Below are 18,584 nucleotides of genomic sequence, written 5' to 3'. Positions count from 1 at the left end.
ATTTTTTTTTTTTTTTTTTTTTTTTTTTTTTTTCAAAAATGGAGATGGCATTTTTTCAAATGCCTTTTCTCTGGTTATTGAGATGACCATATGATTTTCCTTTTTTTTATGTTTGTTAATACAGTGAGTTATAATGATTTTAAATGTTAAACTAACATTGCATTTCTGGGGAAAACCCAACTTATTCATGATGTATTATCTTTTTTATAAATGGATGGATTCAATTTACAAAAATGTTGCTTTGAATTTTTGTATTTATGTTCATAAAGGATATTGGTCTGAAATTATTATTTTCTTATGTCTTTGCCTGGTTTTGTTTTCAGGATCATCCTGAATAGGATAAATCTAGAAGTATCTTTTCCTCTCCAATCTGCTGGAGGTGTTAAGTGTAGAATTAGTATGATTTTTTTCTTTATATGTTCTGCAGATTTTGCCAGTGAGGCCAGGGCCTGGAAACTCTCTCAAGCTGGGGAAATTGCAGAGGACTTCACATTTGTTTTCTGTCTCTCAGAGATCATTGCCCTTTGTTACCTCATGTCCAATCTCTTAAAAATCGTTTCATAAGTTTGTCAGGTTCTTTAGTTGTTTCAGGTGGGAGGGTAAATCTGGTCTCTGTTACTTCATCTTGTTTCAGATTGGATGTTGGAGAAAGTGAGGTTGGGATATAAGTTTTTACACTGAAATTGACTTTTTTTTTATGTGTATTTATTTTTGAGAGCGAGAGAGAGACAGAGACAGAGTGCAAGTGAGGGGAGGGGCAGAGAGAGAAGAAGACACAGAATCCAAAGCAGGCTGTAGGCTCTGAGCTGTCAGCACAGAGCCCAACGTGGGGCTTGAATTCACAGACTGAGATCATGACCTGAGCCAAAGTCAGACGCGTAACTGACTGAGCCACACAGGTGCCCCGACTTTCTTTTTTTTAATAAGCTACTCTTTAGACCTGTTTTAGGTTCAGAAAATAAATTAAACATTTAATAATGGAAAATTTCCAAAATTACTGTATCTTCTTAAAATACTGTCAGGGGAAGGCAAAGGAAAAATTAATTATGGTGGTTTGGAAGCAATAATTAGTAGGAAAAAAATGGTTTATGTTTATAACGCATTAAACTATTCACTGCCCCAAACTCTTCTCTACATCCAGTCTTACCCCCATGACTCATTGTCCACTCAGCAGACAGTGATCTTTCAAAAGATAAGTCAGATCATATCTGACTCAAAACCCTCTACTGGCTTCTCATTACATTTAGAATAAATGCAAACTCATTATTTTACCTGATTTCCCACAATTCTCCCTTTCCCTCATCACTCTCCAGCTACTTACACTCAGGGCCTTTGTTCTTTTAAATCCCTCTGTATGAAATGCTTTTCATATCTTTGCATGGCTGTCCCCTCATCATCATTCAAGTCTCAAGTCAAAGGTCAGTGCCCCGGAGAGAATTTCCCTCATTGCTAATCACCCGAACCCAGTCACTGTCATATTACCCTGTTTTATTTTCTTCATAGTATTATCATAGTTTGGATTTCTTGTTTAGTTTATGTAGTATCTGTCTCCTCCTCATTAGAATAAAAGCTCCTTGAGAAGGGCATTGTCTTGTTGCTCATTTCTGTTTCCAAGATCAAAGCACAAGAATACCTAAGATATACTGATTGAATAAAGGATGAATGGAGAACATTTTCATAGGGAGTTGAAAACTCTAGTTAAGTCCTCTAGCAGTATTAGTCTCTTTTCTGAACAGGCTCCATAGTGTCAATATATGCAATAGTCCAATTGCCATCTGACCTAGTATAAAGTAGCAGGACTGCAATATTTTTCAATAAATGCCACTTAGGATAACAGTATCTCTCTTTTGGCAGCTATGTTACCCTATTGGCCTCTAACAATTCTACAGTCAACCAAACTCCCCTTTTAAAAAATAAATGCTTCTATAAGGTAATAACCTCCCCACATTTAATACTTAAACAGTTGGAATTTGCGTATGAGATTTAGCCTTGGTCCCTAAGTTTTATCTTGCTAAACTCAGACTAACATTACCACCTATTAGATTATTTTTAAGTCCAGATTTAGTTAATTCTCTCAGCTTCACAGCATCTACGAACTTGATACAATGCCATCAGAATCCTTACTTTAGTTGTTAAGAAAAATATTCAATGGGTTAGTGCTGAAGACAGACTTCTTTGGCATACATCTAAAGTCTCACCTGTAAGCTAACACCAATCCATTAACAGGCACATTTTGGTTAGAGCACTTCAGTTCAAGTTAATTCATATAATAACATCCTATCACACACAATGTAATTCCCCATGTCACCCGTAAGGATAGTATGAATACTAATCTTAAGAAATGAATCTCTCTTCAGCCTCTATCTTTAATGTCATGTGATTTCTCCCCTTGAAAGTCTTTCATAATATAAAAAGATCCTTGATATCCTGGCATCTGGCCACTTAAACACTTAAAAGGGATGATGATATTTTTTAATAGCCTTCTTGGCTTTAAATCCAAGATGTAGCTGAACTCTCTTGATTTTCCTTTTAATGGATTAAATTCTGCATGTAGTGTAACAATTTAGTGTTCCCATTTGTCCTTGAACTTTATATGAAAAATAAGATTTAGTAATTAATAGGACTGTCCAAATCAGCTCCAAAAACACAACAACTAAAATATGTTACAGGGTCATCAGGAACATGGCCTTTATACCTTATCTATATGTACTATATCTTTACCTTCTGTATCTCTCAGACACTAAACAATACAAAAGTAACTTTTGAATCAACCCAGAAAACTAAACTGAGAGAAGATCTTACTAGCACCAGAGGAAAGATCTTCTGCTGAGACAAGCCAACAAAAATTATCTCCAAGAGAAGTGAAGCAAAATAAAGCATTCAAAAGTGGAAAATTCTTTATGTGTGTGTATATATACACAGTATAATGAATATATAATTGCAACCAGTTTAACTTTGAGTATCCTGAAAGTCCCAAAACACCCTACACTCACTCAGAGTTCCACAAATCTGTTGTACATAGTTATGCACAAAGATTAAAGAGGGAATTTTCTAAAGTGAGCTAAAACCTTTTATCTGACTGCAATCTATTCGTCCCCACAAGATGATCCTGGCTGGGTTGCTCTGGACTTCCCAAAACTCCTGTAGAGCACTCTCTTTCCAACTCTACAAGAGCAGATGCAACTTATCAAGGACGATTAGCAGCTCTTTTCCATAGTGTCGTGGAGGAAGTAAGCTGCTTTAGGATGAAGCTGAACAACTCTTTCCCAGCTACTGGCCGCCATAAATTCACTGAAGTGCAAACTTCATACCTTTTATGATAAGCTTATGGCCAGAGACGTTGCTGTTGATGCCCTGGGTGAAGAATGGAAAGGTTACATGGTCCAAATCAGTGGTGGCAATGACAAACAAGGCTTCCCCATGTTTTGACCCATGGCCGTGTCCAGCTGCTGCTGCTGAGTAAGGGGCATTCCTGCTACAGACCAAGGAGGACTAGAGAAAGAAAGGGCGTTATGGATGCCAATCTCCGTGTTCTCAATTTGGTCACTGTAAAAAAAGGGGAGAAAAATATTTCTGTATTCACTGATCCTACTGTGCCTCATCACCTGGGGCCCAAAATTGCTAGTGGAATCTGCATCCATTTCAGTCTCTCTGAAGAAGATAATGTCCACCAGTATGTTGTGAGAAAGCCCCTAAGTAATGAAGGTAAGACATCTAGGACCAAAGCACGCAAGATTCAGGGTCTTGTTACTCCATGCGTCCTCCAACACAAACATCGGTATACTGCTCTGAAGAAACAGCGTACCAAGAAAGATAAGGAAGAGGCTGCAGAATATGCTAAACTTTTGGCTGAGAGAAAGGAGGCCAAAGAACAGTGCCAGGAACAGATAGACTGCTAAGAGATGGAGGCTGTCCTCTCTGAGAGCCTCTACCTTTAAGTCTGAGTCCAGTCGAAATAAGATTTTCTACAAGTATTGAATAAATAAGATCAGACGTCCAAAAGAAAAAAAGAAAAAAGAAAAGAACTATTATCAGTAAAAGTTTAAAGATATGCTTAGTAATGTTAAGGAGTATATAAGCAATTACAAGTGTATTTGTAATGCTCTATTTCTTAAACCAAGTAATAGAATGCATATGTTTGTTATATTATCTTTCACAGTTTATATATTCATAATAAATTAAAGACAATTAAGAGTCATTATTAAAAAATAAAGACCAATTATCACTGCAAACAATGCATGCTTATCCCTTCCCTTTCAGAATCTTAATCCTGAAACTATTTTGTAGATTAAGAATTAAATAATGGTCCTACATTTTGCATATTATTATAGGTCAAGCAAATGTTGAGTATTAAGTGTAGAATTAAGAATACTAAACTTTATTTCCAAAATTAATTTCTAATCTTTTTTTTTTAATTTTTTTTCAACGTTTATTTATTTTTGGGACAGAGAGAGACAGAGCATGAACGGGCGAGGGGCAGAGAGAGAGAGGGAGACACAGAATCGGAAACAGGCTCCAGGCGCTGAGCCATCAGCCCAGAGCCCGACGCGGGGCTCGAACTCACGGACCGCGAGATCGTGACCTGGCTGAAGTCGGACGCTTAACCGACTGCGCCACCCAGGCGCCCCAATTTCTAATCTTTAAAAGCATATATAAATGCATTTTATATGATCATACTTCTGCGCAAATTATTTTGTGTTCTTTTTTGTCACTGGCACATTTTACACACCAGTTTCCAAAAATTGATACAGAGCACATGTTAACCTCTGAAGTAGTTAGGTAATATTTTATCATATTGATATACCATGGCTTACCATAAAGTCTCTACATCTCATTTGGGGTTACCCCATCTACTATTATATCAAAAACTACTTTTAAACAAATGTATGTTGCAGATCTAATATGTGTCTTATACGTTGTACACTTGATGCAAAGATACAGATGACCATAAGCAGCCAGGCCCTGCCTTCCCAGAGATTAAATTCTAGTGAGGAACACAGATAAGAAAAATAAGATAAACAAAATAATAATAATAATAATAATATCACCGTTTGCGATACATACAATGAAGGAAATAAACAAAGTTGTGTGACCAAGAGCAGGTGGGGCAGGGTTGAGGTAGTCTACTTTAGAAGACATACTCGGGAAAGGCCTCTCTAAGGAAACATCTAGACTAAAACAGGGGCCTGTACTGGCTTTCCACACCACTGTAACAAGTTACCCCAAACTGATTGGTTTACAACACAAGGGTATTATGTCACAGTTCCATAACTCAGAAGTCCGGTAGGCTCAGCTAATTCCTCTGCTCCAATTTCACAATGTGGAAACCAAAGGGTCAGCCAGCCTGGCTCTTATCTTGAGGTTCTGGCAGAGAATCTACTTCTAGGCTCATTCAGATTTTTGGAAGAATTTGGTCCCTGAAGGTTTTAGGGGTGACATCCCTATCCCCTTGCCTGCTGGGTAACAATAGTGGGATAAGTCCTTCTCTGGCCTCTGCTTTTGCCTCATCTCTCTTTCTCCCAGCTAGGGAAAGTTTTCTGCTTTTAGGGCCTCCTGTGATTACTTTGGGCCCATCCAGACAATTGAGGATAATCTCCCCATTTTAAGGCCCACACCCATAGTCACATCTGCAAAATCTCTTTTGCTATGTAACAGGTCATACATGCACAGGTTCTAGGGATTAGGGCATGCACTTGAAGGGGGGTGGGCGCGTGCAGGGAGGTTATTCTGCCTACCACAGAATCAGCCAGACACTGTTCCAAAATAAAGGAAACAGCAAGTAAAAGGCCCAAGATGGGAAAGAGCTTGGACAAAACGAGTAGCACTGAGGAAGGCTCTGGAACTGTGGCAGAGTGAAGGGAGAACTGCAGTAAATAGTACCGTGCACTTCTTTATAGGAGTAACATTTTTTTCCCATTTGAATTGTGTAAGTTTAGGATCTACTTTGAATTTCAGAATTGGGGGCGCCTGGGTGGCTCAGTTGGTTAACCGTCCGACTTCAGCTCAGGTTATGATCACACAGTTCGTGGGTTTGGGCTGTGCTGACAGCTCAGAGCCTGGAACCTGCTTCAGATTCTGTGTCTCCCTCTCTCTCTGCCCCTTCCCTGCTCATGCTCTCTCTCTCTCTCTCTCTCACTCAAAAATAAATAAGCATTAAAAAAATTTGAATTTCAGAATTAATCTTCGTCATTCTAAAGTTAAAGGAGCATAGGCCTCCTAACTTCCAGTCCAATTCACCTCCCACAAGACTAAAAGTCATTAATATTCTTTATATACATGGAGAAAATCCTTCTAATTCACATTTTTAACCCTAAACATTTTTGCGTATTGCATACAGAATTTCTCAATATTGATCTGTATCTAATCACAGTATATGTAAAATTTATATTTAAATATTAGGAGGCAAAAACTAAGTTTAAAAAGAACTTAAAATATGAGGAAGAAACTTCATCCCAAATTCTTTTTAAAAATTAAAAAATTAAGACAAACAAAAAACTGAATTCTCTTTTTTTCCAACGGCTTTCCACATAGACTTTATGGTCATCTCTTGTGGTTAAATGTTTATAAGGAGAATTGCACCTGTGTTGTGGTCTGTTTTTAAATAAACTTGCACCTGCAGTGGCTTTTCACAGAACTGCTATTTGGGATATTACATGTCAGTCGTTTGACTATCATGCAGAGCTCTTTCCTCTTACACAACTTTCTGGGAAGGTCTTAATTTACAAACAGCCTATTTCCAAAAATCCATTAAAAAAAAATACCAACAGTAATTTCTCTCTAATTTCTCTCGAGATACAATAATAAACAGGTTTTCCAGAAAACTCCTCAAACAACAATATGTTCCTTTCAATTCATAAAGTCCAGTGGTCTGGTCCCTCACTGCTTTAAGGAAATTCTATTTTCAGGAGAGGCCTCTGCTATCTATTCAAATATGTCTGCTTTCCTTTTCCTATATAGGATTTGCTAATTCCTGTTTCAGAATCTTTTTTGCTCTGTTATTTTCCTCACCATAAACTTCTTCCTTTCTGCCAGCTCTTGTTAAAACTCCTAAAATCTTTGAAACTAATTCTAGTGTCTCCCCTGAATAATGTCATTCCACTCCGTTCACTCCTTTACTCTGTTACTTCATTGCTCATCTCCTATCTCTTTATATCATTTTACATGAGTGAGCACACTACTTTACACTTTTACCCCTTCTCTTCTTATGTGTGTAATTTATCTAAGTTAATGCTTTCCAGATGCAGGGAGGGGATCTCTTTATAGAGCAATAGCAATTGGCACCCAAAAACAGGATATGAGGAAACATATATAAAGACCCATTCTAAAGAGTCTTTATATATAAATTATAAAGAATTATTAAGACTCAGAAAAATAGATGAGAAAATAAAATTTTTCTTGCTAACTCTTCTATTCATATTTAAGTGCCACACTAAGTCTGTTTCCTCTAATAATAAGAAGAAAGAATAAATCCATGGTGGAGAATATTCAGTCAATTATTTTTAAGATACTGGATGCATTCTTTGAAGTCAATCGTAGTAATTCTTTTGTATCTCTCTTGGAGTTTCAAATAAATTGCTTTGGCCTAAAAGGTATGCCATAATTGATTATTTACCAACTAATTTTACAATATTATAACTATAAATGTACCTTAATTCTAATAATTTACAATACCTAAAACAACATAACACACTGTAAAGATGTGTTTTAAGAGACACACTATCTACCATCTTCCTATTGAACAAAGCAAAGGCTCTGGAGTCAGATTACTTGGTTCCAAATGTGACTCTATTCTCCTCAATTTCATCTACAAAATGAGCATAACTGTAGTATATACTTCAGGGGATTGATGAGAATTAACAGTTGTAAGCACCTAGAACGTGCCTGCAGCATGTAAACATTCAAATATTTTAGCAAATTATTATTATTATTCTTTTATGTTGAGAAAAGATAGCATCTTCTTTCAGATTTACATAAATAAATGCTAAGGTATAATGGTAGGCAGAATAGTGGCCCATCTAAGATATCCATGTCCTAATTCTCAGAACCTGTATGTTACATTACATGGCAAGGAGGAATATAGGTAGCAGGTGGAATTTTGGTTGCTAATCAGGTAACCTTCATATGGGAAGATTATCCTAGATTATCCAGGTAGGTCCAACATAATCACAAAGGTCCCTAGAAGGGAAAGAGGGAGGCAGGACAGTCCGTGAAAGAGTGAAAGAATGAAAGGGAGGCTGAAGATCCTACACTGCTGGCTTTGAAGTTAAAGGAAAAAGCCATGAGCCAGAGAATGAAGGCAGCATCTAGAAGCTGGAAAAGGCAAGGAAACATATTCTCCCCTAGAGCCTCCAGAAAGAACAGAGCCATGCTGACAGTTTGATTTTAACTCAATGAGACCATGTCGGACTTCTAATCCACCGAACTGTAAGGATATAAATTTGTATTGCTATAAGCCACTAAATTTGTGGTAATTTATTTTAGCACCAATCAGAAATTAATACAGCTATCATTTTGGCTCAAAATTTCCTAGTATAATTGGGGCAACCATGTCTTTTTATTTAAAAAATTTTCTCTTTAGGAGGACCTGGCTGGCTTAGTTGGTGGAGCATGCAACTCTTGATCTCAGGGTTGTGACATTGACGATTTGGATGAGAGAAAACGTGACTATTCAAGGAAATGAATGTTCAATATGGCAACAGAAATCCAGAGACAATGTGTTTTATATGTTTCAACATACCTTCATTCAAGTACCTATTACAGTGTTGTGGGCTGTGCACAATTAAAACATTTACATGGATGTAAACTTGGCATTACTGTATGATATGGTTGTAGAGTAGTGATTTTGTATAGATAATTATACTTGATTATTAAATATCTTCATTCAGTTCAGTTCCTTAGCAACATTAAACAAGTTTTCAAGTAGAATATTATCAGTTATTTACATTTATATAAAAGGAAACACTTATGTGAACACTAATGTGTTCACTGCTATTTTAAATATTGTATAGTAGAACATTAATTGTTGTAGCTGGTAATTTACAGTGTGAAGTAATATTCTGATATGGCGATCAGTGTAGACAAAAAGAAATTGAAGGAAAATAATTTATAGCAAATAAACAATTTTACCAAAATCACAGAAGAAAAAAAATAAATTTTCCCAAAATTAATAAATGAGGAAACAACAGACCAATCTCTGAATGAGAGCCTCTAATTATGCCTTATGATTATTTGCTTATACTCTGAACACATCTACTACATGCATGGTTTCCCAGGCCCCAGAACAAAACTGGAGAGATGAAATATGGCCGATGCCTCCTAATTCTCTTATATTTCTCTTTCATTATATTGGTTGAATTTGATACCGTATCTCTGAACGGTCTTAGTCTGTACATGTGAGGGTCCATATTATTTCAACACACCCTGAAGCAGAAATGAATGTCTCTGGGCTCTACAAGTTTTTCATTAGTGATAAAATATGAACTAGGAAAAGGTTCAATAAAATGACAAAACCAACTTCAATGTGAGACAGACTTGGGTTTAAGTACCAGTTATATAACCTTGGGTAAATTACTTCACATTTCTGAGCCTCATCTGTGAAAAGAGGATAATAATGGCACCCTTCTCACTGATATCTTATAGTAAGATAAGGTATTTTAAATACCTAACACAGTGCCTGATACATAATTAGCATCTCCCAAAATATTCAATGTTATTGACAATAGCTACTGGAGACAGCCCAGAGATGTATTCAAACTTTTGGACATGATAAAAATGTGAGTCAAGCATGAATGGAGCCTTTATTCAGATGTATTTTGTTGTTGTCTTTGTTGATAATTTTTCATGGCTCAGTTTTACAGGGTACATTTAGAATTCTTAAACTTTAATAAGTTTAAATTACATATTTAACTGTATCTAGCTCATTTATTAATCTGAACCTTTTAAATTTGACACTTGATAGATAGATAGATAGACAGACAGACAGACAGATAGATCTATAACTGTAGTGGCAGGCAGGTAGTATACTCCTTCTGGTCTAGTTTATGTGTGCTAGCTACTTAAGTAAAAACAATCCAAACCTTATTTTGTCTGTTTTCAATTATATATCAAGTATAGTCTCTGTTCCAACTGAATGCTGAAGATCCCCAAATGCCTTTTCTAGCTTAGATATTTCTCCCAAGCTTCAGACTTATATATTCTGTCAAAAGGCACCTGAACTTCTTCACAGACACCTCAAATGCACTGTCTAAAATTTATTTACCCTTGTTTCCTGCACCCTGATAACCTCTTTCTTCCTGAGTTTTCTTAGTTGGCGGGGGGGCGGTACTATCATCCACTCAGTTGTCCAGAAAACCTGGGAGTCACTGTAACTCCTTGACATTCACACTGAAACAGACACTAAGTCCTATAATACCATCTCCCAAAAAGCTCTTAATCTGCCCACTGTTTATATCCTTATTCCCAAGGCCCTAGTTTAGACACTAAAATTCATCACCTAAATGACTGTAACAACCTCACACATAATTTTACCTCTTCCCATAAATTCTCTAATTTTGTCCTGTTTAAAACCCTCCAATGGTTCCCCTTTGCTCTTAGCAGAGTCCAAGTTATTACATAACATCAAAAATGGAGACAGATCAATGTCCCATTTGCAGATGCTTATTAAATTCTTAGATTGTTCTTAATAACTTCTAATATCTTACTGAAATTTAACAGAGCTCAATTTAACTCTCATTTGATTAGCTATTTATCAGTACTTACTATACATAGTATACAGTACTTACTATTACACAGTATACAACTGAGTAATTGTATTAGATATTATAAGGGTTAAAGACGAACAGTGATATATCTGGCAGAAAAGATGAATATTCTTAACACAATGGAGAAAATGTTTTAAAATCCCAACATAGGAAGAGTTAAAGGACTATTAGATGCTAATGGAAGGAACTATGTCAGAGAATACAGCCTGGAAAAGATAAGATCTTAGCTGGGCCTTGAAGGACATCTAAGAATTGAGATGTAGGGCAGCATAAGCAAAGGCCAAGAGAAAGAAATCTCAAAAAGAGAAAAAAAACAATGAGTGCTTTAGTTTGGCTAGACTGTAGAATTCATTGAGGAAAATAGAAGGAAAGTAGCTGGAAAAATAAGTTGGAGCCAGGTAAAGATAGATCCTGAACATACATAAGGCTAAGAACTAAGGCCTTCATTCTATAGAGAATGAGGAATGGCTTAAAGAAAAATATTCTACCTGAACCATGTTTCAGAAGACCTTCACCATCAAAGCTATAATTATCATTGAATCAATAGTTAATACATAAATAATTGTATCGACAAGGTTCCTCATGATAAAAAAAAAACAAAAAGGATTAAAATAATGTTTACAAAATAATTACATAGTATTTAGTTATATTAGAGTTTGGAAAGGGAAGTGGTGTCACAATCTCATTAAATTCTTCATTTGGTAATTAAGGCCAACAAACCAAGTCATCTTTAAAAGCTCCAAAGTGTTCATATATTTATCCCATATTTCAGTACAAGTTCTATATTTTGCTTCACTTTTAGGACTTTTGTGTCTTTAAATAGATATAGACTTTAGTTGCAAAAATAATATATAGCCTACTGGTTTCAGAGTAAGTGGTTTCTGAGAGAAATGAAAGCAGATGGCCACTATACCTCCTGTCTTCCATTTTCTTTTTTACACTTAAAAATAATCCTTCTTTCTTTTCCGTACCCAAAAATAGTTCAAGGAGTTTCTGTGATTATATCGAACTATCTGAATGAACTATCAGTGATGCATTTTCCCATTATTGCTATCATATAAAATTATTTTTACCATTACTACTTCTCTAAGCATTAAAAATGTAAAAAACACACTACTTGTTTTTACTTCAGTCAACACAACCTAGTCTATGACACTGGCATTGCAAGTAAATGTGCATTTAACTATTAGCTTAAGTACACAAAGCCATACATTAAATATTACATGTTACTTTTACATTTAAAAGGAGAATAGTGATGACTAGAGAAGCACAAAAGATACTGCAATTCATTGTTAAAGGCTGCCACTTTGATAGGCTTACAGTGAGTATAGCAACATATTTACTCAAGTTCTGACCTAGATTCTGAAGATTTAAAAAATGACTACATGGACCCAGACTTAATGGGGCTCAGAGGCTTAGCGGAGGAAGAGCAGTAAGTATAAAGAGAAAGATGTACGAAACATTATGGGAATGCAAAAGAGGAACCTCTTCACCCTGAGGAGGCCAGAAAAGGCTTTTAAGGTGTCATTTAGGGGCACCTGGGTGGCGCAGTCGCTTAAGCGTCCGACTTAAGCCAGGTCACGATCTCGCGGTCCGGGAGTTCGAGCCCTGCGTCAGGCTCTGGGCTGATGGCTCAGAGCCTGGAGCCTGTTTCCGATTCTGTGTCTCCCTCTCTCTCTGCCCCTCCCCCGTTCATGCTCTGTCTCTCTCTATCCCAAAAATAAATAAACGTTGAAAAAAAATAAAATAAAAATAAAAATAAAATAAAATTAGTCTTAAAGGATAAATAAGAGTTCTCTAAAAAGTATAGAAGAAACAATATGTACAAAGGAAAAGAGGCAAGAAAGAGCACAGCCTGTGTGTGTGTGTGCATGTGTGTGTATACATACACACATATATAAACAAGGCTATATTATGTATGGTGACACTGAGCATGGGGTATGATGTAAAGTTTAAGATGTACACAAGAGTCAAATCATAAGGAATATAAACTTGATCCCATAGATATTGGAGGCTTTTAAAGGACTCTCAGTTAGGGACCTATATGGTCATTTTCTGTCTGCTTATTTGTTTTTTAATTGAATCTTAGATGCAAATAATTGATTATTCTCCTCAGTTTCTGGCATATTATCATTTTTTGTCAGAGAAGGCTCCTCTCCCATTCTTTCTAATCTCCAAGCATCATCCCATTTTTTGCCCCTTCATAAACAATTGTTCTTTTCACATTATTTTGTTTATATGTATTTGCAAAACGTGTATTTTTTGTGTATGCATTTCTATATGTGAACAATATAGTAGTATGCATCTCATTTTTTGCTTTTCTCCCCAAGCACAATGTTTTTAATATCAATTCATGTTGCTCTGTGTATATATAATCCACTGTTTCCAGTCACTGTTTCTAATTACTATGTAGTTAAGATGGCCAAATAATTTATAACCTCAATCATGAGAGTAAAAGAGTGCTATTAATAATTGTACCAGAATAACAGATTAAACAGGACTGTACCAGGTCCACCAAGATATAGGGTCATCCCATGCTTCTAAATTCCACGATGTTCATCCATGACCTTTTATTGATCTGCTCTTCCAGGGACAGGCATCCAGGTTGTCTCTAAGTCCCTGCTATCAATAATAGTTCTTCAAAGAGTCTCATACAGTTTCCCTTACGGACTTATGTGAGATTTCTTTGTTAGCCAAAAAGATATCTGCAATGATTTGTAAATTTCTAACATAAGTAATTATGAAGATACTGAAATTGCAAAGCAATGTTTGGAGACTAGAGCAGTAGAGCACATAAGTTAGAATGAAAGGTTTCAGTAGGGGAATAATAAAACGTATGGCTGGAAGGGCTACTTTTTGGCAAACTGAGGGAAGGTCATGTACGGTATGAACTTTATCTTGATAGTAACTGAGAGTCATTGAAAAAGGTTTTAAACAAGGGTGTGGGATGATGGAAATGATATTCTAGGAGGATATATCGTATGATACTGAATCAAATGTACAGCAGAGACTGGAAATGAGAAAACCTATTAAGAAAATATATGAAAGCCAGTACTAGCTAAGCAGTTAGCTATAGTACAGTGTGGGTTTTAAGCCAGATTGTCTGGGTTCAAATCTAGTTCTACCACTTACTAGCCTTATGACCTCATTTAAGCTCTGTGTGTCTCTGTTTCTTAAATTAGAGATATTGTAGTACCTTCCTCATAGAGCTGAATTTCGAGAGCTTATAACACCTCTTGGCCCATAATAACTGCTCTCAATGTTAGTTATTGTTGTTGTTGCTATTATAATTGCTACTGCTGTATAGTCCATAACTGAGCTCAATTTAAGCAAATCTGGCGATAGAACACCTTCAACACCCAGAACTCATGCCCTGAATAAAGTATCCTAATAACATTTAGTGTGTCATTTACAAACCCCTACCTTCCACAGTAAGAAAATCCCCAAAGGTCTTAGAGCTTAGAATAAGGCAAAAAGGATATTCTCGAGAAAACAAAACAAAACAAAACAAAAACCTGGTGGCCTTCATTATGTGTAGCTTGCTAACTCCTAAGCCAAGCATCACAATAATGTAATATTAAAGTTGATGATAAACCATAGTTGCCACAAATATAATGGTTAAATGTCAAATGTTATTTAATATTTATTCCTTTTCTCTGGGGACTATGTGTTTTTCTCTTTAATTGGCACAGGCTTATAACAAAGCTGCTAAGCTGTCTTTTCAGAAATACAAGTTTTTTAAGAAGAAAAATTTCCCCACCTAAACAGTAAATAATTCTAAGATTAAGCTATGGAAGATCAGGCTATAGGAGCTGCTGGAATTGAATAATTAGCTTCTGAATGGTTCCTTTTCAAAAAGATCTGAGAATGTTGGACTATAGCATTCTCTCAATATGCACTGGATATTGCAACTCTATTCTGAATAGTTAGGAAATGCAATCATTAGTATAAACTACATAATATTAGAGCAATGTGATCATTCCCATTAAAAGTAACAAAAATATTTTTCTAATTTCTCTATAAAAATGTATGCATTATGGTCCTGAAATATGGCCATAAATTCTCAAATAATTTGCAACAAAATTAAGCAGAAAAACTTGGATTTATGGGCCTAAATAAAACTTAACTTTTAATACATTTAAAGCAAGGATATAATTACAGTCCCACTTAGATGCAACATTTTTTTAAGCAATGTTCCAGAATAACAATCCAGAGGCAATCTCTCGCCCCTCTGATCTCTCACAGCACTGGGTTTACATCACACACTGCTCGGTAATTTAGTAATCTGTGTATGCTTGTCTTCTTTTGTATCCAATTATAAACTCTTTAATGGAAGAGACTATGGCTAATTTACCTTTGTATCTACTACACATGTAGTATTCTGCTACAGTTAGTAAGCAGTTAATATTTGCTTAATGATAAAACCTATTAAAAATCACATTCAGAGGTGAATTCTTGCTTACCATCAGAACATAGGACTTTTACCCATACCTTTTTAATTCATTAAATTGTATTTTCTAAAATGTTATAAAGGTTTTAACATGCTTAACATAACTTTTAACACTTTAAAAATATTGTTTAGTTCAAAATACAACTTTTCTAAAATTTTGTATTTTTCTTAAAGACACTATATGTTCGCCAAAGAAATTGTGTGTCACTCTTAATTTTAGCATCATATAGAAAGTTCAACTCAACTCCCTACATTTGAAGGTGTCATTAATACTAAAAATCTTAATCTATCATATGCAATGTATGAAAACCTTAAATTAGTCTAAGATTATAGGACAGTCCTTTCATACTTCTAGCCCTAAAAACACTTCTAAAGTTTGATTAATTCTTCTCTTATTATCACCCTCCTCCTCAAATATTTTAACCTATGCTCTTGGTTTCTTTCATCCACCCAGCAAAACCTACCCTCAGGAAAAGGTCTGAAACTCATTCACACTGAAGACGCAAAGGACTGATAACAGCTCAATGTGAAAGCCTGGTGTGGGAGCCCTGCCCCTGGTTTCTGTGCCAGGTATGCTAATGTAACCTCCCTAAGTCTGTTTCCACATGTATAAAATTAAAGTAGTTGAATTAATGTTTCTTAAAATCCATTCCAGCCAGGTTATTGCCTTTAGGAACGTTTGCAGCTTTATGCATCATTCATTCAGTGTTTTATGTAGCATCTGAGATAAGGAATACTGTAATTTCAATACTTATTCATTAAACTTACTCTGCCAGACACTGTATTGGGTCCTTTCAGTATAAGTGCTTGCAGAGATCTACTAGGTATAAAGAAGGGAGGAAAAGACAAGTAGGTAAGTAAAGAGACCACACAGAAAATGCTTAAGATCTCTTCAATACAGTAAAAATTTCCCAAATTTGGGTAGGAGGACTACACCCTTTTTTTTTTTTTTAAATAAGGGGAATGGCGTGTACAAAGGCAGCGATGTGAAAGGCGCGTCGAGTGTTTTCGGCAGCTGAACGCTGCGTAACACTGGACGAAAGTTCACAATCCCTATCCCATTTAGAATTGCCAAGAGTCGTGAGATTGATTAACGCGTGTCCCTCGCGGGACCCCTGAGAGACACAAATCACCGCCGAGTCACCGAGCCCTGATGGGGCAGAGAGCTGGAGATGGGCTAATCCGAGGCTCTGCCAGGATTCTGGAGGCCAGCGGCGCCGTCACGGCCTCAGGTTATGGTGCCCAGATAGAGAGTATTTAGACTTTGTTGAGAGAAAACAACATGTTTAACTTCTAGGCTGATAGGCGGAGAAGGTAGATAACAATTCCAGAACCTAGAGAGTTCCCATAGAGCTACGCTCGTCTCCAGGTCGGAAACGCCCGGTACATGCGCAGTACAACTAGCCAGGAGCCTCTCCTACGCGAAGAGATAGAGCCCCCTCTACCGGCCCCCACGACTTCGCCTCGCGGTCCCTCAAGATCCCGCGTCCCATCCACGCCTAGACTCGCGAGAGTAAGAAGTCTCACAGGGCTCTACGGAACGGAACTTCCAGTATTTATTGTTCCTACACGGAAGGATTTTAATTCACCGGAATAGATTGGCATTAAAGTGCAAAAGCGAAAACGGAAGGGCTCCTAACGTGACAAAGCTTACGGGGCTGAGCGGAAGTCCTAGTTCACTCGCCAAGCGGAGAGGATCCTGGGGCCCGGAAGGAGGTGGAATCTGTAGCCGACCTGTTTGCCTGTACACTCGCCTGGGAGGAGAGCGCGTGGCTGTTCAAAGAGGCGTGTTACTGGAGCGCGTGGCTCGTGCGCTGAGGTCAGAGGTGGCCAAAAGCCCGACGTCGGTGTAGAATTTGAGACCGTGAGTTATGGTGGGGAGATCGCGGCGGCGCGGAGCGGCCAAGTGGGCAGCTATGCGAGCCAAGGCAGGTCCCGGCCCAGCGGACGAAAATGAAGACGATTTAGAATTGCCACCGTCGCCAGGGGACTCCAGCTACTATCAAGATAAGGTAGATGATTTCCATGAGGCCCGATCTCGGGCCGTCTTGTCTAAAGGCTGGAGCGAAATGGAGAGTGGGGACGAGGAGGAGGATGGCGATGAGGAGGAGGAGGTTCTAGCCCTAGATATTGCTGATGAGGACGATGAAGATGGAGAGAGTGCGGAGGAGGAGGAAGATGATGATGATGATGGTGGTGGGAGCTCCGTGCAGAGTGAGGCCGAGGCATCTGTGGATCCCAGTTTGTCGTGGGGTCAGAGGAAAAAACTTTACTATGACACAGACTACGGTTCCAAGCCCCGAAACCGACAAAGTCAACAAGAAGTAGAGGAGGAGGAAAGAGAGGAGGAAGAAGAAGCACAGCTCATACAGCGGCGCCTTGCCCAAGGCCTGCAAGAGGATGATTTTGGGGTGACCTGGGTAGAGGCCTTTGCAAAACCTGTACGTCAGGTAGATGAGGCTGAGACCCGGGTCGTGAAGGATCTGGCGAAAGTTTCAGTGAAAGAGAAGCTGAAGATGCTGCGGAAAGAATCACCAGAGCTCTTGGAACTGATAGAAGACCTGAAAGTTAAGTTGACAGAAGTGAAGGATGAGCTGGAGCCATTGCTACAGTTGGTGGAGCAAGGGATCATTCCATCTGGAAAAGGAAGCCAATACCTGAGGACCAAGTACAATCTCTATTTGAACTACTGCTCCAACATCAGTTTTTATTTGATCCTGAAAGCCAGGAGAGTCCCTGCACATGGACATCCTGTCATAGAAAGGCTTGTTACCTACCGAAATTTGATCAACAAGTTGTCGGTTGTAGATCAGAAGCTGTCTTCTGAAATTCGTCATCTACTCACACTTAAGGATGATGCTGGAAAGAAAGAACTGAGTTTAAAAGTAAAATCCACCAAGGCCAAGCCAAAATCTGTTTCAGAGACTGCTGCTGCTGCTGCCTCTGCTGTTCCAGATATTTCTGATGATTCTGATTTTGATGAAGAAGCTGCACTGAAATACTATAGAGAAATAGAAGACAAGCAAAAGTTGAAGAGAAAGAAAGAAGAAAATAGCACTGAAGAACAGGCTCTTGAAGATCAAAATGCAAAGAGAGCCATTACTTATCAGATTGCTAAAAATAGGGGACTTACACCTAGGAGAAAGAAGATTGATCGGAACCCTAGAGTCAAACACCGGGAGAAGTTCAGAAGAGCCAAAATTCGCAGAAGAGGCCAAGTTCGTGAAGTTCGTAGAGAAGAGCAACGTTATAGTGGTGAACTCTCTGGCATTCGTGCAGGAGTTAAAAAGAGCATTAAGCTTAAATAAAGTTTTCACTTAGCTTAAGTTTTTTGGCAATAACTTTAGATCAATAAATTTTTATTTTTAACCGAA

At 37.6% G+C, this 18,584-nt stretch overlaps 1 protein-coding gene, 1 long non-coding RNA gene and 1 pseudogene across 2 annotated transcripts; all 3 read left to right on the top strand.

The window, feature by feature from the left end:
• The first annotated feature begins 3,130 nt into the window (after positions 1-3,130).
• Positions 3,131-4,062, top strand: LOC121031003 (40S ribosomal protein S6-like; annotated as a pseudogene).
• A 2,634-nt stretch (positions 4,063-6,696) lies between these two features.
• Positions 6,697-15,987, top strand: LOC121034716 (uncharacterized). Its single transcript, XR_005792578.1, has 2 exons — positions 6,697-8,424; positions 15,665-15,987. It is a non-coding gene; the product is annotated as an uncharacterized LOC121034716 (long non-coding RNA).
• Positions 15,988-16,750: 763 nt separating this feature from the next.
• Positions 16,751-18,584, top strand: UTP3 (UTP3 small subunit processome component). The gene has a single exon (XM_040481784.1). It carries the CDS (start codon positions 17,082-17,084, stop codon positions 18,516-18,518), a length of 1,437 nt encoding a protein of 478 aa, XP_040337718.1. The 5' UTR covers positions 16,751-17,081; the 3' UTR covers positions 18,519-18,584.

Source organism: Herpailurus yagouaroundi, unplaced genomic scaffold (genome assembly GCF_014898765.1).
Source record: "Herpailurus yagouaroundi ecotype Mexico unplaced genomic scaffold, PumYag 28, whole genome shotgun sequence".
Taxonomy (NCBI): Eukaryota; Metazoa; Chordata; class Mammalia; order Carnivora; family Felidae; genus Herpailurus; species Herpailurus yagouaroundi.
Note: the sequence above shows the minus strand (reverse complement) of the source record. Positions and strands in the feature narration are given on the sequence as shown.